This window comes from Microcaecilia unicolor, chromosome 1, assembly GCF_901765095.1.
Source record: "Microcaecilia unicolor chromosome 1, aMicUni1.1, whole genome shotgun sequence".
In the NCBI taxonomy this organism is placed as follows: domain Eukaryota; kingdom Metazoa; phylum Chordata; class Amphibia; order Gymnophiona; family Siphonopidae; genus Microcaecilia; species Microcaecilia unicolor.
The window spans coordinates 303,958,199-303,983,177 of record NC_044031.1 but is presented as its reverse complement, the minus strand read 5'-3'; the positions used below and the strand labels follow the sequence as shown (position 1 = coordinate 303,983,177).

Genomic DNA, 24,979 nt, shown 5'->3' with positions numbered 1-24,979 from the left:
GTCCTACGCTGGCAGGCAGTGGAGAAGGAGGACGGACTGGGGGGAGGATGGGCTGGAAGAAGAATCGCTGGACATGGGAGAGGGGAGGGCAGGGGAGTGAGGAGAATTGCTGGGCATGGATGGGAGCGGAGGGCAGGGAAGAGAGATTTGCTAGACATGGAGGGGAGGGGAGGGCAGGAGAGAGAGGAGAATTGCTGGACATGGATGGGAGGGGAGGGCAGGGGAGAGAGGAGAATCGCTGGACATGGAAAAGAGGAGAATCCCTGGACATGGATGGGAGGGAAGGGCAGGGAAGAGAGAATTGCTGGACATGGATGGAAGGGGAGGGCAGGGGAGAGAGGAGAATTGCTGGACATGGAGGGGAGGGCAGGGGAGAGAGGAGAATCGCTGGACATGGAAAAGAGGAGAATCGCTGGACATGGATGGGAGGGCAGGGGAGAGAGGAGAATTGCTGGACATGGATGGGAGAGGAGGGGTGGGGAGAGAGGAGAATTGCTGGATATGGATGGGAGGGGAGGGCAAGGAAGAGAGAATTGCTAGTCATGGATGGGAGGGGAGGGCAGGAGAGAGAGGAGAATCGCTGGACATGGATGGGAGAGGAGGGCAGGGGAGAGAGGAGAATTGCTGGATATGGATGGGAGGGCAGGGGAGAGAGGAGAATCGCTGGACATGGAAAAGAGGAGAATCGCTGGACTGGATGGGAGGGGAGGGCAGGGGAGAGAGGAGAATCGCTGGACATGGATGGGAGGGGAGAGCAAGGGAGAGAGGAGAATCGCTGGACATGGATGAGAGGGCAGGGGAGAGAGGAGAATCGCTGGACATGGAAAAGAGGAGAATCGCTGGGCATGGATGGGAGGGCAGGGGAGAGAGGAGAATCGCTGGATATGGATGGGAGGAGACAGCAAGGGAGAGAGGAGAATTGCTGGACATGAATGCGAGGGCAGGGGAGAGAGGAGAATCGCTGGACATGGAAAAGAGGAGAATCGCTGGACATGGATGGGAGGCCAGGGGAGAGAGGAGAATCCCTGGATATGGCTGGGAGGGGACAGCAAGGGAGAGAGGAGAATCGCTGGACATGGATGGAGGGAATGGGAGGGGAGAGGAGAATCGCTGGACATGAATGGGAGGGGATGGCAGGGGAGAGAGGAGAATCACTGGGCATGGAACGGCGCGAACGGTGCAGGCAGCGATTGAAAGAGGTTGTCAGCGTCGGAGCTTCCCTCTGCGAGTCCCGCCTATGTTGTTTCAACTTCCTGTTTCCGCATAGGCGGGTCTCGCAGAGGGAAGCTCCGACGCTGACAACCTCTTTCAATCGCTTCCTGCACCGTTCACGCTGCTGAGTCCGATGCTGGCAGGCAGTGGAGAAGGAGGACGGGCTGGGAGGTGGATGGGCTGGAAGAAGAATGGCTGGACATGGGAGAGGGGAGGGCAGGGGAGAGAGGAGAATCGCTGGGCATGGATGGGAGCGGAGGGTAGGGAAGAGAGAAATGCTAGACATGGATGGGAGGGGAGGGCAGGGGAGAGAGGAGAATTGCTGGACATGGATGGGAGGGGAAGGGCAGGGGAGAGAGGAGAATCGCTGGACATGGAGGGAGGGCAGGGGAGAGAGGAGAATCGCTGGACATGGAAAAGAGGAGAATCCCTGGACATGGATGGGAGAGGAGGGCAGGGGAGAGAGGAGAATCGCTGGACATGGAAAAGAGGAGAATCCCTGGACATGGATGGAAGGGGAGGGTAGGGGAGAGAGGAGAATTGCTGGACATGGATGGGAGGGGAGAGCAGGAGAGAGAGGAGAATTGCTGAACATGGATGGGAGGGCAGGGGAGAAAGGAGAATCGCTGGACATGGAAAAGAGGAGAATCGCTGGAAATGGATGGGAGGGGAGGGCAGGGGAGAGAGGAGAATCGCTGGACATGGATGGGAGGGGAGAGCAAGGGCGACGATGACATTACATTGGTACAGGTGATGTCATTGAGGTGGACATGAGGACAGAGAGTACCGTTTCTATGCAGTATTGCAGGGATGTGGGAATGGTTTTCCTTTCTAGTACATTGATTCTATTAATGGATGTGCATGTGCACATATCACTGATTACACTTGAATGCAGACTACAGTTAGTGCTTACATTGCTGAGGGAGCTGTTATATGTGGTGCTACATGAGGGGGACCTGATAGCCCATGCCCAGTGCTGGGGGGGCATTCCTTTCCAATGTGTCCCTTATTAGAGTCCACGCTCTAATGCAGACAGTCCTTGGGAGCAGATGGTGGTGGTGCATAAACAGGCACTGTCTATGCCTCAGGCACAGCTGAACTAGGCACAGACTTTCTCCTAGAGTATAGTTAGGCTTCCGTCGCAGTGCCATGTTTCTCAATGAATAAACGTTGTAAAACGTGCATTGCCTTATATGTACATCCAAAACATATGGACGTTGTCACAGGCACAGCTCCATATATGGACGCCCATTCCATATATGGATGGTCAGCACGTGGACGTCCATGGACGTCCTAGCCCATATATGGTCGGTTGGCACGTGGACGACCATCATGCAAGGACGTCCATCATGTGCATGGACCGTCTTCACACATGTGGGGCCTTATATGGATGATTACTTGTTCATACATGTGGAGTCTTATATGGATCATTATCAAGTATGCGAACGTTTTCATATATACAATGTAAAATATAAACGTTCCTTACATTTGCAGTACCTGAATCTCCCGCAAGTACAGTGAATGTTTGTAGTTGGCAACATTTGCCTTATGGACGTCCTTCGGTGGTTCTGTAAGATGGACGTCTTTCGGCAGTCCTGCGAGAAAGACATCCTTTTTACTTTACTTTGGATGCCTCTGATTTGGACGTTTTGCACTGCGATTTTCGAATGTCTAAAGACGTCTATACTATTTTTCAATTATACCTACCTGATTTTGGACGTCTTTGTGAGGACGTCCAAATTCAGATTTGGACGTCCTTTCGAAAATGCCCCTCCACATAACATGCCTTATCTGTGTACTGTTGCCAGTATTGCATTTTTCAACTTGTTTATGTATAGTCTCATATATTTATTTTGCTGCAACGTGATCTCTCTCCCACCCCCACCCCCATTTTGTTTTACAGTCAGTAATTTGATTGGAAAATGCAAGCCTTTGAATGTAAAGATCCTTCAGCCTTCCTTTAACTTCCTGTACTGCACTCTGCACCAGACCACTCTAGACAGTCAGAAGAGAGGTAATATGATGAGCCATTTGTTGTGAAGAAGGAAAGATGGGATGGTATAAAAAGCAAAGGAGGACCCATTGGAGCCTATGTACTAAATATTAATAAACTTGTTAATATTTAGTACAAAGACCCTGGAACCCAAGATAATGCATGCTGTTTAGTACAAAAGTGAGTGCTTTAAATTTTCAGATGCCTGCATCTAGGAGAGGAAGAGACTGTAGAACTTAGTAGGTGGTGTAGATTGGCATACTGTTTCTATATGTGAAACAGGTACATAGCATGCCAATTACCTTATTAGTCATCGGCATGCTGTGTGCTAAAATTCACTGAGCAGGAGCTGAATTTAACATTCACATTATATCATATTAAATTTAGTTGTAGTTAAAAGCCTGCCTTCTCATGATTCCCCTTCCCTGTCTTGGACCAACTACACTGTTAATACATAGGTCCTATGGAGAACACAGGAATATTTTAAAATGTGTATTTTATTTCTCCGAGGACAAGCAGATCATAATTCTCACAATTGGATAATGCTATCCCATGTTGCCTGGTCCGAAATTTCTAACAAGATTAAACAGAGCTTTGTGGAGCACAAGAGGTGCTCTACTGCGCATGCTCGAGTGCCTTTCTGCCCACCACAAGAGAGCAGTTTCCGCAGTTATTTTTCTACCGCTGCCAGGAGAAGCTGCTTATGTGGCGTCTCTTTACATTGAGTCCAAAAAAGAACTTTTTTGGTGCCTTTCAGCTTGTTTTTCTGCTTTATTTCGGTGTGCCCATATATCCATATATTCCTAGTTGTAATTTTTAAGTTTCCTTCATTTTCCGTGTCTGTAGGCAGCGCTTAGGCCTTGACCGATCAGGTTTTTCCCTTGTCTTTTTCTGGTGCCTTGCCCCTTTTTTCAGGCACCATCGCTTTGTTTGATTTGGCTGTGGAGATTTTTCTGTCCATGTCCACTCCAGTTTGCAGTGGCTTCAAGCACTCTAGCAATCAGACCAACTGTCACGATTGTGTGATCCCTCTTTTAACTCACCTTATTTCTGCTGGTCAGCTCATGGGCTGGCTTCTATCTGCATTGTTGTGTTTGTCCTGTGTGTTCCAAGCCTAACTTTGGTGTTCAGAGTATAGGGTTTCTACTTCCTGTGTGTTCCAAGCCTCACTCCGTTGTTCAGTGTGTATTTCCTGTTTCTGTCCTGTAGGGTTTCCACTTCCTCTGTGTTTCAAGCCTCACTTTGGGTTATGTGTATTTCCTGTCTCTGTCCTGTTTATAAGGAAGAGGTTGACTTTCATTCAGGGCCTTTGCAATGCCAAAGGTCCACAGGTCAGTCCGTGTGCTGTGTGCACTTCTGCCTTGTTCTTGTCTCTGTGTCACGTCCATGGTCGTGACTCCTCTTTTGCTCACCTGATCCCTCGAAGTGCAGCTTCTGGGGTGGCTGCTGCCTGGCCAGCATCTAAGATGGCTTCTGCCTGTTCTGTTCCAGCTTCCAAGATGGCTCCTGTTTGTCCTTCCTGTGTGCTCTTCCTATGTGTTTCAGGCCTCTCTTTGGTGACAGTATGTTCTCTGCTTCTGTCCTGCTGTAGGTGACATCATCAGCAGGGGCGTATCTGGAATCCGGCGGTAGGGGGGGCCACAGCCAGAGAGGGGGGGCACATTTTTGCCTCCCTCCCCCCCCCCCCCCCGCCGCCGCCGCCGCCTCTCTCCACCCCCTCCCCGCCGTCAACCCTCCCCCGCTGCTTACTTTTGCTGGCGCCGAGGTCCGACCCGCAATCTCCGTTTTTCGTCTTCCTCCGTGGCCATGCTTCCAGGAAGTAACGCTGCAGTGCTGATTCGTTGAATCCAGTTCGACGTCTGACGTCTGACGTCAGACGCCGAACTGGATTCAACGAATCAGCACTGCAGCATTACTTCCTGGAAGCATGGCCACGGAGGAAGACGAAAAACGGAGATTGCGGGTCGGACCTCGGCGCCAGCAAAAGTAAGCAGCGGGGGAGGGTTGACGGCGGGGAGGGGGGCCAGGGCGAAATCTGCGGGGGCCCAGGCCCCTGTGGCCCCACGCAGATACGCCCCTGATCATCAGTGAGAGCCTTTATAAGGAAGTGCTGTACTGGCATTCAGGGCCTTTGCATTGCCAAAAGGCCATCAGGTTAGTCAGTGTACTGTTGCGCTGCTACATAGCCTTTCTCTGGGCTCTTGCCCATTTGCTTATTGTGTCTGTGGACTGCTAGTCCTTCTGTGTGGGCTCTTGCCCTTGCTGCTTATTGTGTCTATGGACTTCTAGTCCTTCTTTTGCCCATTTGTGCTTGGAGCTACTGAAGCTTCAGCCATTGCTCTGCTTTTTCCTGGTTTATTCTCTCTGTCTGCTGCCTGCCCCAAGACTCTACTAGTTCCTGGTATATTCTCTCTGTCTGCTGCCTGCCCCAAGACTCTGCTAGTTCCTGGTATATTCTCTCTGTCTGCTGCCTGCCCCAAGACTCTGCTAGTTTCCTGAGTGTATATCCTGAATCCTGCTTCCACCTAGCTAGTGTATTTCCTGAACCCTGCTTCTGCTTAGCTAGTGTATATCCTGAACCATGCTTCTGCCTAGCTAGTGTATATCCTGAATCCTGCTTCTGCCTAGCTAGTGTATATCCTGAGTGTATATTCTGAATCCTGCTTCTGCCTAGCTAGGGTATATCCTGAACCCCGTTTCTGCCAAGCTTGTATGTGTTTCCTGACCCCTGCCTCTGCCAAGCTTGTATGTGCCTCCTAACCTCTGCTTTGCCAAGCTTGTATGTATATCCTAGCCCCTGCTCCTGCCAAGTCTTTGTGCACATCCTGTCTGGTTAGTCTGTCTTGTGTTTCTTGCTTAGTGGCTGCGTAGCAGCTTTCAGTCCTAGTCTAGTTATGTGCCAAGCCTCCCTCGTGTATCCTAGACCCAGGGTGGGTCCTCTGGGTCTTCAGTTCCTCTGCAAGTCCTGCCGGCTGCCAGCACTCAGGGGCTCAACTCCTGAGGAACGGTGGTCAAGCGCAGGTGAAGCTGTTCCTGTCCTGCCTGTTCTATTTGCCTGCCTCAGTTGCAAATCCAGTCCAGAGTTCCAGTCCTACTCTACCTTGTATCCAGTTCCAGGGTGGTCCTGCCTGCCCCTGCCACTCCTCGGCAGTGGTCCAAGGGCTCACGAATTCCGGTTCTGCCTCGAGAACCTGACACTCTGTGCCTGTGGGCACTTCTGCTTAAGGTGCTGGTGTGCACTTCTGTTTCTGTTCTTCCCTGTTTGTTAGTTTTGTGTCCTGCCTAGTCTGCCTTGCTAGCTCCAGTCCCCTTCCTGCTTGTCTCTGCCTTGCAAGCCTTCAGCTTTGGTTCTGTCCCTGCTTGTCTGTCTTTACCCTGGTAGTCTTCAGCTCCAGTCCCCTTCCTGCTTGCCTCCGCCTTGCAAGCCATCCCAGTCTTCACTCTAAACTGCAAGTTTCCTTTCCTTTTTTCACTGCAATGACTGCCAAATGCAGGTTTTTAACCAAAATACGCTGGCTTTATCTGATTCTGATTCTGGGTTTAGGAGGCCGGTTGGGACCACCCGAGGTGGAGATTAGTGCTAACAACCTTTCCTCTATCCCCATAATCACCAACTAGCCAAAAGGACCCAAAAAACAACATGCACACACGAAACCCTGAGAACCTGATTAACTGAATGCTCACATGTCCAAGAGCGAGACTAGTACATGTTGGGGTTAGCCAGAAAAACAAACGACTAGGAAATCAGAACCTAGTCAAGATCCCCCACAGGTGGGTCAAAGATCACTCTCCCCTTCCCTAATTTAATTACAGAATGTGTATTCTTCAACGCCAGATCAGTCTGCGGGAAGGCCCAAATAAAGATATCATAGCTGACTTAGTTCCAAATCTGGTTTTCATAACTGAGACATGGATCCCCAATCTCAACTCGCCTTATATCCTAGCTATTTGCCCAGCAGGTTACAAAGCCATACACTACCTAAGGCAAGAAAGGAAAGGAGAGGGTCTTGCTTTGGTTTACAAATCTTTCTTTGGCATTAACCTTGTAGACAGCTATCGTGATAACAATCTTGAAATTATGATGTGCCAATGCACAAATATATGTCACAAGGGTACAGTAGGGCTGATGCTGATCTATAGACCTCCCAAATACTGGCAAAACATCTGGCAAAGATTATTTGGAAGAATCACATACTACTCAACTCGGTTTACAGAACTACTATTGCTGGGGGACCTAAACCTACATCTAGACAACTCCTCCAACACAGGTGTACTGAACATCCTTAAACCTAGTTCCAAACCCCATGTCATCCACACATCAAAAGGGTCACAAATTAGACTTCGTAGCCTACTCAAAAGACACCAATCTTATGTTGCTAGATCATCTACACTGGAAACCTCTGATATGGTTGGATGATTACTTTCTCTCATTTTATCTAAAACTTATCACACAACATAAACACACGAATAGTAATGTCCAAGCTAGAGTTAATAGGAGAAGAGTAGACCTGCAAAGTTTCTGGAATGCAGTCTCCCTCAAGTTGCTTCAAGACTCTAATTACAATGAGCTGAAAATGTGGGAAAACACAATCCGTAAGACCTTAGATGATATGGTGCCTTTGAAGCTAAAAAAACACAATAAAGGGGAAAAACTATGGTATAATGAGACACTCTCAAACACCAAATGTTTGTGTAGATGGCTAGAACGAGCCTGGAGAAAATCTAGAGTCAACTGAACCTACATTGCCTGGAGGAGAGAAATCAAAACTTACAAAAACCAGATAGCTGAGGCAAAAAAGACTTTCTTCAGTCAAGAAATAAGAAACTCTAGTAACTCCTCAAAAACCTTCTTTAAATTCTTCAAAGACCTCACTAACACAAACCCAATCCTGGCGATCCCTGAGATACCACAGCCAAGCGCAGAAGAACTGGCACAACAAGGTGAAAAAAATCAATTTGGACTATCTGGTAGGATTAATTCCAAACAGTCAGAAAAATGACATCCTCGCAGACAGAATATGGGAAAAGTTCGAAGAAATCGCTTCTACTACAGTCAGGAAGACCCTAACTAAACCCTCAAAAAAAACAATGCTGCTTGGATGTTTGCCTATCATATCTACTAACCAATATTCCACCACAAATTCTGAACTGGTTGACCGACTTCACAAATAGAATTTTGCTAACAGGCTACTACCCTGAGTCTCTGTCTGAAATTATATTGACACCGTTACCAAAATCTTTAGGAGCAAACCTATGCAAAGTAGATAACTACCATCCAGTCACAAGTTACCATGGATGGATAAGCTCTTAGAATTCTTGGTAAACGAACAGCTTCAGACTTTCTTAGAATCCTTCAACATTCTACATAAAACACAACATGGTTTCGGGTCTCAGCACAGTACAGAAACTTTACTCCTCATTCTTACCACCAAGGTCAGACAATTTCTGAGCAAATATCAACAGGTCATACTATTGCAATTCGACATTCAGCAGCATTCGATGCCGTGAACTACTCAACACTTCTTTTTCTACTAAACAAGATAGGTATAACTGGAAACATGCTGTGTTAGTTTGATTCATTCCTAAAGAATAGATCATACCACGTCAAGGATAAAAATGGAAAATCCTCAAGTTGGTGCCCTGGAAGCAGTGTACCCCGGGGCCCACCATTCTCCCCTTCCCTATTTAATATATATCTGAGCTCTCTAGGACATCATGTATCAACCAACAGGATCTCTATGCTATCATATGCAGACAATATCTTCTTTCTATGCCCAGCATTGGAAACGTTTGAGGACACCTTAGACTCCCATCAGACACCACATCTCTGTTTTAGATGGGGGTGGGCTACAAATTATTTCCTGAAGCTAAACAAACAAAAAATGAAAAAAATACTTTAGTTTGGAGATACAGATAGTCTCCCAGCAATTTCGATAACACTGACTACAGGTGAAACACTAACAATAGAAGTTCATCCAGGGGTACTAGGAGTAATCCTTGACTCTAGACTATGTTTGGATAGGCACATTAATGCCCTCAGTAAAAGATTCTTCTTCAAACTCAGACAACTAAGAGCAATAAGATCATGTTTCCAACAAGAGGACTTCAGAATTTTAGTCCAAGCAGTTCTGCTACCACAACTAGACTACTACAATTCGTTATACCTTTGAATTGCGAGTAAATTACACAGCCGTTTACAACTACTACAAAACACCGCCATTTGGCTAGTCTATGGTCTGGGCTGCCGCAATACTGTGTCATCTCATAGACAAAACCTACACTGACTGCCAATCAATCAGCATATTAACTATAAAGTAGTCTGCTTAATCTTTAAATCTGTATTTGGTCTGAACCCAGAGGGCTAGGTGAACTGCTTGATGTACCATCCCCAAACAGGAATTTAGACTTTCTGAAGACACTAAAACTGGGTTTTCCCTCTCTGAAGGGTATTCGCCTCAAGACCATGATAGAAAATTCTTTCCCTTTCACTGGGACAAGACTTTGGAACACGCTACCATCAGATCTAAGACACTCATTTTCCTATCTCTCCTTCAGGAAGATTTTGAAGACCTACCTGTTTGACAACAGGCCTGTGTTAAATGATCGGATTTCTTATGTACTCCATCCTCTGTTCACCTTAATGCTTATCGTTCCATGATGTTAACATCCCTCTACTGTTGAGATCCTCTTGCACTTCAAACCACTGTGAATCCCTTTGGAAAATAGGCGGTATACAAGTCTCCAATAGAATAGAATAGAAAGGCCTCAATGCTTGTGTCCTGTATACAATCTTACCAGCTCTTTATGAGTGTGTACTTGCAGGACTCGGTGCAAAAATTGCTAGACTTGACTGACTCTCTCCAATCGAGTCAGTATGCCATTTGGCCAAGTCAGTATGCCAGTTGGCCAAGGAGCAGAAGGCATGTTGTAATTCTTCGCCAGGGGCACCTATGACACTTTTGATGTGGCATCCAGAATTTCTGAAATTAATAAATGTAACAGAAACCTTCAAAACTAATTTAAACATAAATTATAACTCTCATTATTCATATATGTGTAATATTTTTTATATATATATGTATTGTGCTCAGTTTTTGGTGTATTGCTGTGGACTTGATAATCCAAGCTTGGCAAGAACACCACCCTTACATCATGGCACATCCTACCTCCATCCTATTAATATTGTTCAATAGATTGGTAAAGTTCATATAAATAATAAACTTGATGTTCAAGAAGTATATAAATAGCAGTTACTTAGCTTAAGTAGGACTGTGCTGGAAAAAATTTTTTTCCTGCCGAGTTCTTGTCCACTGCAATGCTTTTTACAAAAAATCCCTCCGTGCAAAATATAAGACCAAAATGGTCACAGTTCAGCCAGTTCAGCAATTTCAATTCCCTACATGGGCCATGTTTCGCCAAACTAATGGCGTCTTCAGGGGAACTGATTGTTCAGCAATACCAGGGAGGAGCCCCACCCTGTCCGGTTCACTAGCCTGCCAGAATCCAGAATTTCTGCCCAGAGTATAGCAATGTGCAGTGTCTCATGGTTGCGTGTTTCTGACTTAGAACCTGCGGTTTAGCAGAGTTTGGCGGATGCCCCATGCTGGGGGGATAAAGTTTTTGGAGAGAAGGACACCTTCTATATCAGCCTCATCTAGGAGTTCTGGGGGTGCCTACTACTCCCAGAGACATAGGTACGCCACCTACTCTCACCAGCCTGCTCAGGCTCAACCCCAGTGCGCTCGTTCTCATCAACAGCATGCGCCTAAGGCCCTGCTGCTCCCCAGTCAAAGCAAGGTACGAGGTTTTGACTGGCTCCAGCAGAGCATAGCTGCTGTCAATGTGTCCTTCCTGGATGACTTGCTAGTTGGGGGGAGGCTGAAGTTTTTTCACGTAAGATGGCCCCTTATAACCGCCAAACGGTGGGTTATCCAAATAGTCTGCCTTGGATACGCCCTAAATTGGCTTCAGAAACCTCCAAATTGCCCACCAAAAGCTCATTTCTACAGCTCTCAGCACGAGCGGGTACTTGCAGAGGAACTCTCTGCTTTTCTAAAGGCCCATGTGGTCGAGCTCATTCCACCAGGGGAAGAAGGGCAGGGATTCTATTCCAGGTACTTCCTTGTGCAAAAGAAGACAGGGGGGATGCATCCCATCCTAGACATAAGGGCCCTGAACAAATTCCTGGTCAAAGAAAAGTTCAGGATGGTTTCCCTGGGCACCCTTCTCGCCATGATTTGGGAAAACAATTGGCTATGCTCTCTGGACAAAGGATGCATATACTCACATTACTCACATCCCAATACTTCCAGCTCACTTGAGGTATCTTCAGTTTCGGCTGGGAACACATCACTTCCAGTACCACGTGTTGCTTTTTGGCCTTGTGTCAGCTCCCAGGGTCTTTACCAAATGCCTAGCAGTAGTTGCAGTGTCGCTACACAGGCTGGGGGTGCATGTGTTCCCTTACCTCAACGATTGGCTGGTGAAGAGCATGTTGGAGGACCGTGCTCGGGAGTCCATACAGAGTACTATTCGGGTTCTTGAGCTACTAGGGTTCATTTTAAACTACCCCAACTCCCACCTTCTCCCTGCCCAGCGATTGGAATTAATTAGAGCCCTACTCGATACACAGAAGGTTCAAGCCTGTCTCCCAGGACCAAGAGCAGATGCTCTAGTGGCACTGGCTTAGGTTCGAGCCTCTCAGCAGGTCATGGCTCGGCAGATGTTGAGGTTGTTAGGCCACATGGCTTCCACAGTTTATGTGACTCCCATGACACACCTTCACATGAGATCATTCCAATGGACTCTAGCCTCCCAGTGGTACTAAGCCACAGGAGGTCTGGAAGATGTCATCCAAGTGTCCCCAGAGCTTTTTTGCTCTCTGTGCGGTGGACCATTCAATACAATTTGACTCTGGGACTGCCATTCCAAATTCCTCAGCCACAAGAAATGCTGATGACGGATGCGTCTGTCCTGGGTTGGTGAGCTCATGTGGATGGGCTTCACACTCAAGGAGCTTGGTCCACTCAGGAAACAGATCTCCAGATCAATCTCCTGGAGCTCCGGGCAATCTGGAACACTCTAAGGCTTTCAGAGATTGGCTATATCACCAAATTATACTCATTCAAACAGACAATCAGGTTGCCATGTATTACACCAACAGGCAGGGGGGCACAAGATTACACCCTCTGTGTCAGGAAGGCATGTTCCTTCAAGCCACTTCTCCAGCGGGCAAAAACAACTGTCTGGCCGATAGGCTGAGCAGGGTTATGCAACCACACAAGTTGTCTCTCCACATGGGCACTACCCATGAGATTTTCCAAGCATGGCACACCTTCGGTGGATCTCTTTGTCACTCAAGTGAATCACAAGGTCCTTCAGTTCTGTTTCAGGCTTCAGGCCCATGACATAATAGCATCGGATGCCTTCCTCCTTTACTGGGGGACAGGTCTTCTGTATGCATATCCTCCCATTCCTCTTGTGGGGAAGATTTTGCTGAAACTCAAGCAAGTCCACAGGACTATGATCTTGATCATGCCATACTGGCCTCGGCAGATCTGGTTCCCTCTTCTTCTGGAGTTATCCTCTGAAGAACCGCGGAGATTGGAGTGTTTTCCGACCCTCATCACGCAGAACAAGGGATCTCTTCTGCATCCCAACCTTTGATCTCTGGCCCTCACAGCCTGGATGTTGAGAGCCTACAATTTGCTTCCTTGGGTCTTTCAGAGGGTGTCTCCAGGGTCTTGTTGGCTTCAAGGAAAGATTCCACCAAGAACTGTTACTCTTTTAAATGGAGGAAGTTTTCCGTCTGGTGTGAGGGCAAGGCTCTAGATCCCCTTTCTTGTCCTACACAGACCCTGCACCGTAAGGGTTCCCCTCAGTGCAATTAGTGCTTACCATCAACCTGTAGAGGGTAAACCCATCTCTGAACAGCCTCTAGTTGTTCACTTCATGAGAGGCTTGCTTTTGTCAAACCTCCACCTGTGTCATGAGACCTCAATGTCGCTCTCACTCAGCTAATGAAAGCTCCTTTTGAGCCACTGAATTCCTGCCATCTGAAGTACTTGACCTGGAAGGTCATTTTCTTGGTGGCTGTTACTTCAGCTCATAGGGTCAGTAAGATTTGGGCTCTAGTAGTGGATGCACCTTATACTAAGTTTCATCACAACATATAGTCCTCCACACACACCCTAAATTCTTGCCAAAGGTTGTGTCAGAGTTCCATCTGAACCAGTTAATTGTCTTGCCAACATTCTTTTCCCGACCTCATGCCCATCTTGGTGAGAGCACCTTGCACACTTTGAACTGCAAGCGAGCATTGGCCTATTACATGGAGCAGACAAGGCCTCACAGACAGTCCGCCCAACTTTTTGTTTCTTTTGATCCCAACAGGATGGGGTCAGCATCAGGAAACACACCACCTCTAATTGGCTGGCAGCTTGCATTTCCTTCACTTATGCCCAGGCTGGGCTGATTCTGGAGTATGATATCAAGGCTCACAATGTCAGAGCCATGGTTGAATCTGTAGCCCATGGAGGTCAGCCTCCATTGAAAAAATTTGCAAGGCTGCCACATGGTTTTCAGTCCACATATTCACATCTTATTGCTACCTTGAGCAGGATACCCGACATGACAGTCAGTTCAGACAGACAGTTTTGCACAATCTGTTTGGGGTCTAGAATCCAACTGCACCCCCCCCCCCCCAGGCCCATTTTATTCTGCTCCAGGCTGCACTCTCACTCAGTTTGTATAGGTTAATCTGATTTATATCCTCACCGTTGCAAGGCCAATTGACCAATGTTTGTTGTTTTCAGTGAGCCTAGATTCTAGGAATACCCCAATTGTGATAATTATGGCCTGCTTTTCCTTGGAGAAAGTGAAGATACTTACCAGTAGCAGGTAACCTCTGAGGACAGCAGGCCTTATATTCTCACAAACCTACCTCCCCCCTTGGAGTTGTTTCCTGTTTTTCCTTTTTTTATGCTTAGTAGCTAACTGCGCTCTCGCAGCAGGCAAGAAGGCACTCTTGCATGGTGGTGGAGCGGCTGTCGTGCTCCACAAAGCTGTTTAAGTTTGTTAGAAGCTCCTCTCTTACACCATGTGATTATGTAATGGCTTTTGACATCATGTTTTTGACCTAATTTGTTTTGACATATCTTTTTGCCAGTCATTTCGAGTGGACGTTTCAGTACAATCCAAGAGATACTTATATGCTTTATCCTATATAATAATTCTCACCTCCAACGTCCTATGCGTCTTGCTGCCTGTGTCCGTGGCTTCTTCGGAGTTGGTCTGCTAGGCTCCGTAGCTCAGGCTGACGTCACTGGACCCATTATGACATGAACCCGGGAGAAAAAAAACCTCACAGCCGGGAGGGGAGGTCTGACCGGCCGGAGGTTGCCTGCAGGGGCTGCTAGATCAAAAGGAATATTAAAATCACCCTTAGAAGCAGCTGTCGGGAGACCCAGCAAGGCCCTCCGCGGCCAGTGACTTCCCTGAGCCTCACGCAGCCTGCCAGGAGCTGGTGAGGAAGGGGCGCACTCACCACTGCAGCACCACGAGGAAGGTGAGCTGCTGGGGAACTTGACAGAGTCGGGTGCGATGGAGACGCTGGAGCCGAGATGCGGGCACTCCATGGCGCTGGAACACAGCACGGGCTCAGCCGCCGCAGCAGTGCCCCGTCACAGCCATTTTTACTTTGTTCACAAACAGCCAAAGGCGGCTAGGCTCCGGCCTTTAGCGACTGCCAAGCTCTCTTCTTTCCATTCCAGTCTGGAACAGGTTGAGATTCCGCATGCTGGCCTTTCCCGCTAACCAGAGCACACGACCCACCAGCACGCAACGGTAGCACGTATGAGGGAAGGAAGGGAGGGGGGAACCCTGAAACTCGGAGGGAGGGAGGGACCCTGGAACTTGGAGGGGGGACCCTGAAACTCGGAGGGAGGGAGGGGTCGACCCTGGAACTCGGAGGGAGGGGGGATGACCCGGGAACTGGGAGAGAGGGAGGGAGAGGGGGCTCCTGGCACACACTCCCATTCTCACACACACACTCTCTCTCTCTCAGACACACTCGCACCCAGTCTCACTCTCTCTCTGTCACACACACGCACATTCACTCTCTCTCTCTCTCTCTCACAGAGTCACTCTCACACACACTCTCTCTCTCAAACATACACACTCCGAGGAAAACCTTGCTAGTGCCCGTTTCATTTCTTACAGAAATGGGCCTTTTTTACTAGTTATATTATATACATGTTTGTTTATCTTCTCTGTATTTGTAACTGATTCTCTGTTTGTAAGATATTATGGTTGTTGATCTGCATTACTGTGTCAAAGTTCGTTATTTTTTATCATTCACTTTTATGTTTTTGACCTTATGTTGTTTTTAACATTTTTTACCTTATGTTTATTTTAAATTTATTATGATTATTTATATATATTTTGGTAACAGACTCCTGATGCAGGCCTTGTTGACTGAAACACAGCAGTGTCAAGTTTTGTTTGCTCCACAATAAACTTTTAGACCATCTGAAGCATCGTCTGCTTATTATGGACTTTTAGGAAATTAGCTAAACCTTTTTAAAACCCTGCTAAGCTAACTGCTTTTACCACACTCTCAGGGAAATTCCAGAGTTTAATTACACATTGAGTGAAGAAATATTTTCTCTGATCCGTTGTAAATGTACTACTTAGTAGCTTCTTTGTGTGCCCCCTAGTCCTGGTATTTTTGGAGAATTTATACAAGCAATTTACGTCTGCCTGTTCCACTCCACTCCTGATCTAATCCTGTTTAGAAGGAATAGATCCACAAAATCTTAGCGGAGATTGGGTGATAACACAAGTAATTGGGAAGCAAAACCAGTGCTGAGCAGACTTCTACGGTCTGTGCCCTAATTGTGACTGAATAGATATGGATGAGCTGGAGTGTAAATTTTAAGGGACTTTGATGTTAGCTTCAGAACGTTTTGTACAAGAACAATGCTGGGCAGACTCTGTGCCCTGAGAATGGCAAGGATAAATCAAACTCGGGTACACATAAAATATTGCATACCATGTAAAATGAGTTTATCTTGTTGGGCAGACTGGATGGACCTTACAGGTCTTTATCTGCTGTCATTTACTATGTTACTATGCCCACTCAGTATTTTATATACCTCTATCATATTTCCCCTCATATGCAGGTGCCAGCTGAATACTGCTTGGGATCCGCAGAAGAGGATTAGTCCTTTTCTTCCCCCTCCCAATTCTACATCATGAACCACCCTTCCCAAGAACAGACCCTTCCGGCAACCCCCCCAATAGTAGACCACCTTGGCCCTTCTCACCCACCCACCTGTAGATCCATGCCCCCAGGGCCTTCCTCTTGCCCCTGGTAGTCCAGTGGGGTCAGTTGAGCAGGAGCAAACCCCATTCACTCCTGACCCTAGTGGCTCCTGGTAGGAAGGCTGACCTCTAGCGGTAGTACAGTGAGATTATCCTGCTTATAATCGAACGAGAATAACGCCCAAGTTCCGACCTAAATCGGGAGATGGGCGTTCTTCTCACAAAAACAAATAAAGCGGCATAATCGAAAGCCGAACTTTGGACGCTTTCAACTGCACTCCGTCGCGGATGCGGACAAAGTTGACGGGGGAGTGTCGGAGGCGTGGTGAAGGCGGAACTGGGGCGTGGTTATCACCCGAACAGAGATGGGCGCCCTTCGCCGATAATGGATGCGTTTGTAGCTAGAATTTAGGGCACTTTTCCTGGACCCTGTTTTTTGACGAATAAGGCCCCAAAAAGTGCCCTAAATGACCAGATGACCCCCAGAGGGAGTCGGGGATGACCTCCCCTGACTCCCCCAGTGGTCACTAACCCCCTCCCACCACAACAAATGATGTTTCACAACTTTTTACTTTCACCCTCAAATGTCATACCCTCCTCCCAAGCAGCAGTATGCAGGTCCCTGGAACAGTTGTTAGGGGGTGCAGTGGACGTCAGGCAGGTGGACCCAGGCCCATCCCCCCCCTACCTGTTACAATTGTGCTGCTTAATGCTACTAGTCGTCCAACCCCCCCCCAAACCCCCTGTACCCACATGTAGGTGCCCCCCTTCACCGCTTAGGGCTATAGTACTGGTGTAGACTTGTGGGCAGTGGGTTTTGAGGGGGATTTGGGGGGCTCAACACCCAAGGGAAGGGTGCTATGCACCTGGGAGCTCTTTTACCTTTTTTTTTGTTTTTGTAAAAGTGCCCCCTAGGGTGCCCGGTTGGTGTCCTGGCATGTGAGGGGGACCAGTGCACTATGAATCCTGGCCCCTCCCACGAACAAATGCCTTGCATTTATTCGTTTTTGAGCTGGGCGATTTCATTTTCCATTATCGGTGAAAAGCAAAAACGCCCAGCTCACACCTTGGCGAATAAAGCATGGGCGTCTATTTTTTTTAATAAATACGGTTCACTCCGCCCCTTCACGGACCCGTTCTCGGAGATTAACGCCCATGGAGATAGGCGTTTCTGGTCGATTATGCCCCTCTATGGCAGCCATTTTCTAGGGGCAAAGATAGGTCTTGGTGTGGTCCTGCAGGTTGGTGAGGGGGACCAGGAGGGGTCTGCTATTGGGGGGGGGGGAGCTGGAAGCTGTTATTAGGAAGGGGATCTGTTATTGGGGGATCCTGTTTTGGCATTGGAGGTGGATTGCCAGGAGAGTGCAACACTCGTGGTTGAGGGGTAGGGTTAGGTCATATTGGTGGGTTAGGACCTTGGGGGAGGTGCAGGATAGAGGGGAGCTCAACCACAGCTTTGGCTGCTTCCCAGAAGTTATGTGAGTACCAGCTGATATTCAGTGCCGGCACCTGCATAGCTAAGCAAACAAAGTTAGGCCTGCTATTTGGTCACTTAGCTATGCGGTGCCAGCACTGAATATTGCAGCACTCGCATAGCTCCTGGATCCTCCCCAACTCCACTTTTGGAACACCCCTCTCTTGCCAACTTTTAAAATGGCTGGTTAGTGCAAATATTCAGTGGTATACCCAGTCAAGTGCTACTGAATATCAGTGGCTGATCTATTGAGCACAATTTAAGCAGGCAGGAGCCTCTCATACCCACTTAAATCACTTTGAGTATCGAAGTGTGTGTTTATTGGTGTTTTTGTTCCATAGACACTATTGTTGGGTACCTTTGCTGGTGAATTCAAATATCTATGTTTGTGTCAATCAAGAGTCATCAATGCAAAAAAGGTACAATAAATGAGTGAGAGAGTACTAGTGGAAGTAGCATTTTCCATTGTTTACCCAACAAATACATGATTTAATTTGTTTTGCATCAGAGGTGTTTTATCTGTGTTTATCAGTTAAGACCTAAAATAAGAAGCCCTAACTATAGGGCACTTGTACTAAAGCCTGGCATGTGCTAACGGAATTAGTGTGCGCTATATGCTAAACAGCCCATTTTATATCTATGAGCGTCTTAGCATTTAGCGTGTTCTAAGCTTTAGCAAAAGGGCCCCTCTTCTCACTGGTTTTGTACTTGTGTTTTCTCGTTACAGCTGTAGCCATGCTCCTTTCCAATGTTTCTTTGATGGAACTTTTGCAGAAGGTGCTAGAGTTGACCTGGGCTAGGTCATCTTCTTCATTCAGACTCCTGTCTCAGTCCTTTCTCTGCTCATCTTGGCTGCTGATCTCTTCTCTGCTGCATTACCAACACAGTTATGGCTCTGAGGTTAGTGTTCCTGGAGGAAAACCGATTCAATTTTCCTTTTTTTTTTTTTTTTTTTGAGTCGGGGAAGAAGGTAAGATCATTTCTGTTGATTAAAGCTTTAGTCCCTCAGCTCCTCCAGAGTACAAGAGAAAATGTTGCTGAGTTTTTATTCAAATCAACTAGTTCAGCTTGTTTATGTTATGTTATTGTGACAGAAATTAAATTCTGCAAACATTATTACTCCAGAAATTACTCCAGAAATCATCATTTAGTCTGTATTGTCTGGAGGAGTTGAAAAGCTGAAAGTTTGTCTCGAATCGCACTGCAATCAACTTCCTGGCTATGCCAGAATTTTTCTAGTTTTTGTGCACTGAGTTGCACTGTAGATTCCAGGAACTTGCATCTTTCAACCTAAAGATGATTTATCTTTTCCTGTTACTCTGTATTGCAGTAGAAATCTATTTCTCTTTCTTTAACTCTTGCAGACCTCCACAACAGAAGTCTATTTGGAAATCATAGCATTTTTTTCTGAACTTATTTTTAGGTGGTCTTCATATGTTCCATCAACAAGCAGGAGTGAGTCAGGCATACAAATGGGATAATGTCACCTGATCATGCTGGGACGGAACTGCTCTCCCAGAGCTCAAAACTTAGTGAAAAGTTCTGAGCATGCACAGCCCTTTCTGCACACAGCAGCCTTCTCAGGTCCTTAGTTTTTTTTTTTTTTTCCATTATGCTGAATGTGTTGCAGGAATGGATGCATGAATTTGTGGTACTTCAGGAGTCAGACAGCACACATCAAAATGAGAGAGAAATCTTCTTTATTTGCCAGCAAACAAAGTAGAACATCAGCATTAAGTCTCTTCTTCTCTTCTCAGCTCTCTTTGTCTCTCTCTCAGCTCTCTGTGTCAGCTCTCTTCTCTTCTCTTCTGAGCTCCTTCTTCTTCTGTCTGTTCCTTCTGCTCTCTTTCTTTTGTCTGTTCCTTCTGCTCTCTTTCTTTTGTCTGTTCCTTCTGACGTAAGCTGCTTCTGCTCCCTCTTATATACAGTTCTAAGCCCCCTCCTAGCCTAGCCCCCCTTACTCTCCAATTGGTTAAGGAATAGATTGATTACCTTGCCTCAACCAATCAGCTCTATACAAATATCAGTTACATAGGTTCCAGACATCCTAAACTGACCTGTGACCTGGGCCCCTCACACCAGACATTTGGGCTCCAGAACTCCTGCATGTTATTATGATTAATTTCTCATATTCCTAGTACTAACTGCTAACTAAACTCTGGCATTCATTAAAGGGGTCAAGGGCCAGTCTTACTTAATGGCATAGCTTGTTATTACTTCCAGGACCATTCCTACATTTTACCTATAATTAATCAAGGAGAAGAGAGCTGACTAGTCCTGACCTCTTTTCACCTATCAGCTCCATACATCAAACCAGCCAGAACTGCAGATAATTCAAACCACATGCTTGACCTCTTAAACAGCAGACAAAGAGTAATACAGAATTTAACAGACATTCTACACAGAAACAAAACTTATTAATTTACACAGAATACAGCATATTCTAAAGTAAGCAGAATCAGTATCCCTTATAAGCCATATCTACATATTAAGAACTTCTAAAATCTAACTAAACAGCATTTCAGCCTAATCCTTTTAAATTGCCTGCAATATGCCTTGTTCATAATAGGATACATATGTGTTTGCATTAGCAATCCATCAATCACAAGGGTGAAAGAAATTCCTGTCTCTGACCTTTCTAACCTTTAGCTCGGCAAGCTAGACTTTCAAAATAATCTGAACCATCTGGCATTCCTTCACTTGCAGGGTGAAAGTTGCAATAGAATTTGACCACGCTTTTAAACCCTGGATTTTTAAACCAGAATTAACACTTAATATGATTTCTTATATATATAATTATGCCTATGGCTGCCTCAAATGAATGTAAAATAAAGCCCTCCCATGCTAATTTTTTTATAAATAATGATTTTCTTCAACACTGTTTTCATTAGTTCCTTCTTTGTTATTTTCTAAAAAAAGAAAAAAAGAAATTTCACCAAAGTCAAGATGTAGACCTTGCCTGAAATGCAATAGAAAGATCCAGAATTTAGACACTCATTCCAAGTGACTCTTATGTTTGGGTGATGATCACAATCAAAAGGTGTGTAAAAGTTGTGCTCGAATATTGTTGCAAGCACAGAGAGGTGTTTTGAATTGCATTCAGAAGCATTTCAAAGCTGAGAAAAAACTACTTCTTGGAAAATCACACGCACACACACAAAACAAACTCCTCTGCACAGACTGCATATACCAGTCAAAAATCAGCCATGAAAAGAACATTAACTTCAAGACATGGTGACTTTACATTACATTATATAAAATTCGTACATGCTGCTACTACCCTTGAGGCTAGTTGCTCAGAGGAACTGCCAGATATTAGTCAAAGTGACCTGAGTACCTCCTGAGGTTTCCAGGCTTACAGCACAGCAGCTTTTGGAGCACCTGCAAAAGCCTGAGGAAAAACTGCTTTTGTTAACCCCAGGTAAAAGCCCTAACAAAAACATATACATATCAATACGGAAACTCCTACAGCTAAGAGGAAGGGCATAGACTTGTTTTCTACACACAATACTAGCAGTTCAGTGTTAATACCTCTTCTATTCAGCCTCCTGAGACTGCATAGACAGTGCAGACTGGCCTACCTTTGTGCATGTTTAGTCAGTGGCATAGCTAGGTGGGGCGCAGGGGGAGCGGTCGCTCCCCTAAACAGATTTTTAAAAAAAACAGCGCCTATACAGTCTTGAATCGGTGGAGCCGATAGCCACATTTTTTAAAAAATTTGCACTTTCTCCCTGTCCTCTCCCTTAGTTCAGATGAATTTCCACTTTGCTCAGTTGGCTGTTCAAGTACATCAGAGTGTCATTTACTGACATACAATAAAAATAAAGGTTTGAAATTAATTGAAGAGCTTCTGCCTGATCAACAGAAGTTGTTACAAGAGCGTTCTGGTCAACTTTTCGATGCTGGATCAACTATTTGCCTTCATCATGAATCCTTACTGTTGAAAAAGTTTGAATTTTTGCAAAGAACCTGCTGTAACCCATTTTCCAAAGGTGGTCATAATGCAAAAAGGGGCTTAAGAGTGCTGGCTGACACACTAGCAGCCCAGCTAAAGGCCTTAACAAGCAAAATATTTGTGCCAGGTCAGAAACTATGTCCATCTTGTCGAAAAGACGTCAGTAACAGAGCTGCTGATTTTTTATCATCATCAACAACAGCAGATGATGAACACAGTGACATTTCTGGCAAGTTGAACACAAGTTTGACATCTCTTGGTATTTCTCCATTAAAGTTAAAAAAAGTCAGCAAGCGTGATGTACGAGGCTACACCAAGCGCAAAATCAGGCGAGTGCAAAATACTTTGAGTCATCATCTTGCAGTTGCTGGTGGCTTAGACCTAAATGAGTTTGAAACTCAACCTTCTACCAGTCAGAAATGTGACAAATGTTCTGATTATGATGACCTGCTAAACGAGTTGAAAAACAAAGTCCAAGTTTCAGCAAATCATGCAGAAAAACTGCAAATACTAACTTTAGCACCAAAAAGCTGGTCTATTGAAAGAACTGCCTCAGAATTCATGGTTTCAACTAGAATGGTTAAAAAAGCAAGAAATCTGAAATCAGTTTGTGGAATTCTGGCAAAACCAGACAAGAAGAAAGGTAAAGTTTTACCAGAAGAAACAGAAAAAAAAATTCTTGGCTTTTTTGAAGATGATGAATTCAGTAGACTGTGCCCAGGGAAAAAAGATTTTGTCTCCGTCAGAACTGGCACTGAAAAAATTCAAATGCAAAAGCGCTTGCTGCTTAGCAATCTAAAAGAAATGTATGTTGCATATCGTACTCGAAATGGGCCAGAAGTGGGTTTTTCCAAGTTTTGTGAGCTAAAGCCAAAATGGTGTGTCACTGTTGGCTCATCTGGTATGCATTCAGTGTGTGTTTGTGTCATTCATCAAAATGTGAAGTTTATGCTTGCTGGAAGCCATCTGCTGAACGAAGATTACAAAGCACTGATGGCTAAAACTGTGTGCAATTTGGAATGCAAAGAATGCATGCTTCACAGGTGTGAAATATGTCCAGGTAAAGATGTGCTTGAAAATTACCTGACAGAAGTGTTCAGTGATGCTGACCCAGGTGAAACAATCGAGTTTAAGCAGTGGGTTCATACAGATCGCACCACACTGGAGACCAAACAGATGTATGTTGATGATTTTGTATCTGAGCTTGCACTGAAAGTTTCAAACCTGTCAATTCACCATTACATTTCCAAACATCAGACACAATACTTAAAAACTGTTAAAGAAAACCTAAATCCTTGTGAAATTGTTGTTCTCTTGGACTTTGCTGAAAACTATTCCTTTATTGTCCAAGATGCTGTTCAAGGTTTCCACTGGGAAAACAGTCAAGCTACACTGCATCCATTTGTTGTGTACTTCCGTGATGCTTCAAGTGAAATTCAGTGCATAAGTGTTTGCATAATAAGTGACAGCTTGCGGCATGATGCAGTTGCTGTACATGCATTCTTGGAAAAATTAATCGCGTTCTTGAAAAGCAAAATTGGAGAAATAAAATATGTAACATACTTTAGTGATGGCTCAGCTGCACAATACAAGAACTTCAAAAACGTTGCCAACTTGTGCTATCATCAAACAGAATTTGGAATAAGTGCACAGTGGAATTTCTTTGGCACAAGCCATGGCAAGTCACCATGTGATGCCATAGGTGGTACAACAAAGCGACTAGCTGCTCAGGCTACTTTGCAACGACCTAAAAATAGCCAAATTCTCATAGCACAAGGCTTGTTTGAATGTTGTGATCAAAAAATAAATAAAATCAAGTTCATTTTTGTTTCCAAGGATGAAATTGAATCTTCAAGATCTGCACAAGAGGAAAGATTCAGTAAAGCTTCCACAGTTGCTGGAACTCGTGAAAATCACCAGTTTATTCCCATTGACTTGAACCAAATTTCAGTCAGTAGAGTGTCAAATGATTCCTCCTCATTTGTTGTCAAACTTTGTCAGTCAGATGACCCAGTGAGTGTACCTGGCATAAATGTGTCTCAACTTCAGCCTGGGCAGTATGTTGCCTGTGTTTATGACAACAAATGGTGGATTGGCAATGTCTGTGACACATCATTTGAAGAACATGATGCCTTGGTCAACTTTATGCATCCATGCGGGCCTGCACGATCATTTCATTGGCCTAGCAGAAGAGATTCTTGTTGGATTTCTGAACAGCATATTCTAGCAGTTCTTCCAGTACCAGCAACTACAGCACTTGGACGACAGTATACATTTCCAGAAACAGCAGTGAAACTTATCAGTGAAAAATTCTTGTCACTTCAGCACTGAGGTTTTACTTGGGAACCATTAAGACACCCCCATTAGGCTTGAGAAACTAGGCAAAGACAACCAAATGAGGCTTGGGAACCTCAAGTAAGATGCCCACCTTCAGGCTTGGGAACCTGTGCCAAGTGGCTGGACTTGCCTGGCTATCGGGCGTGACCTCTTGGCGATGAGGTTGCCACTTCCTATTGAATTGGTAGTGGCGTAGCCACCATGGACCAACGCATGCTTAAAGCAACTGAGTGACTTATACAGCAATTAGAAACATCGATGAGCCCTATATCCGTTTCATCTATCATTCAACAATACTGGCCAAAAAACACTTTTTTTGCAATCCTTATATGAATAGACTCCAAAATGAAAACTACATATTTTGATAGAAGGAAATCTGCTCTTTCTAATGGTGCTAAAAGAAAGAATATTGAAGCTGTCCCACTGGAGATCAAGGGCATCAAAGATAGCCCAAAATGGGCAAAAATGCTTTTTATACCAACTTTGAACGCTTATAATTTTTCAACCACTTGAAGGAAAGTGCTGCAAATTGGAATGCCTCATTACAGCCGTGCATTTAGTACACCTACCAAAAATCAACCTGAAAGGCCAACTAATTTATAAACTACAGCAGCCTCAACATCGCTGTAAATTGATTTTTGCCGTCTTTTTGGCAAAGTTTGAGCCTAAACCATTCAAAATGTAA

At 45.5% G+C, this 24,979-nt stretch overlaps 1 protein-coding gene across 1 annotated transcript in view; it reads left to right on the top strand.

The window, feature by feature from the left end:
* The window catches only part of MEI1 (meiotic double-stranded break formation protein 1), a 669,052-nt gene that overhangs the window by 567,713 nt on the left and 76,360 nt on the right, over nucleotides 1-24,979 (top strand). Inside the window, exons 24-25 of the mRNA XM_030213469.1 lie at nucleotides 3,116-3,226; nucleotides 18,730-18,902. Coding sequence (XP_030069329.1) covers nucleotides 3,116-3,226; nucleotides 18,730-18,902 — 284 coding nt within the window. The remainder of the gene's footprint in view (nucleotides 1-3,115; nucleotides 3,227-18,729; nucleotides 18,903-24,979) is intronic.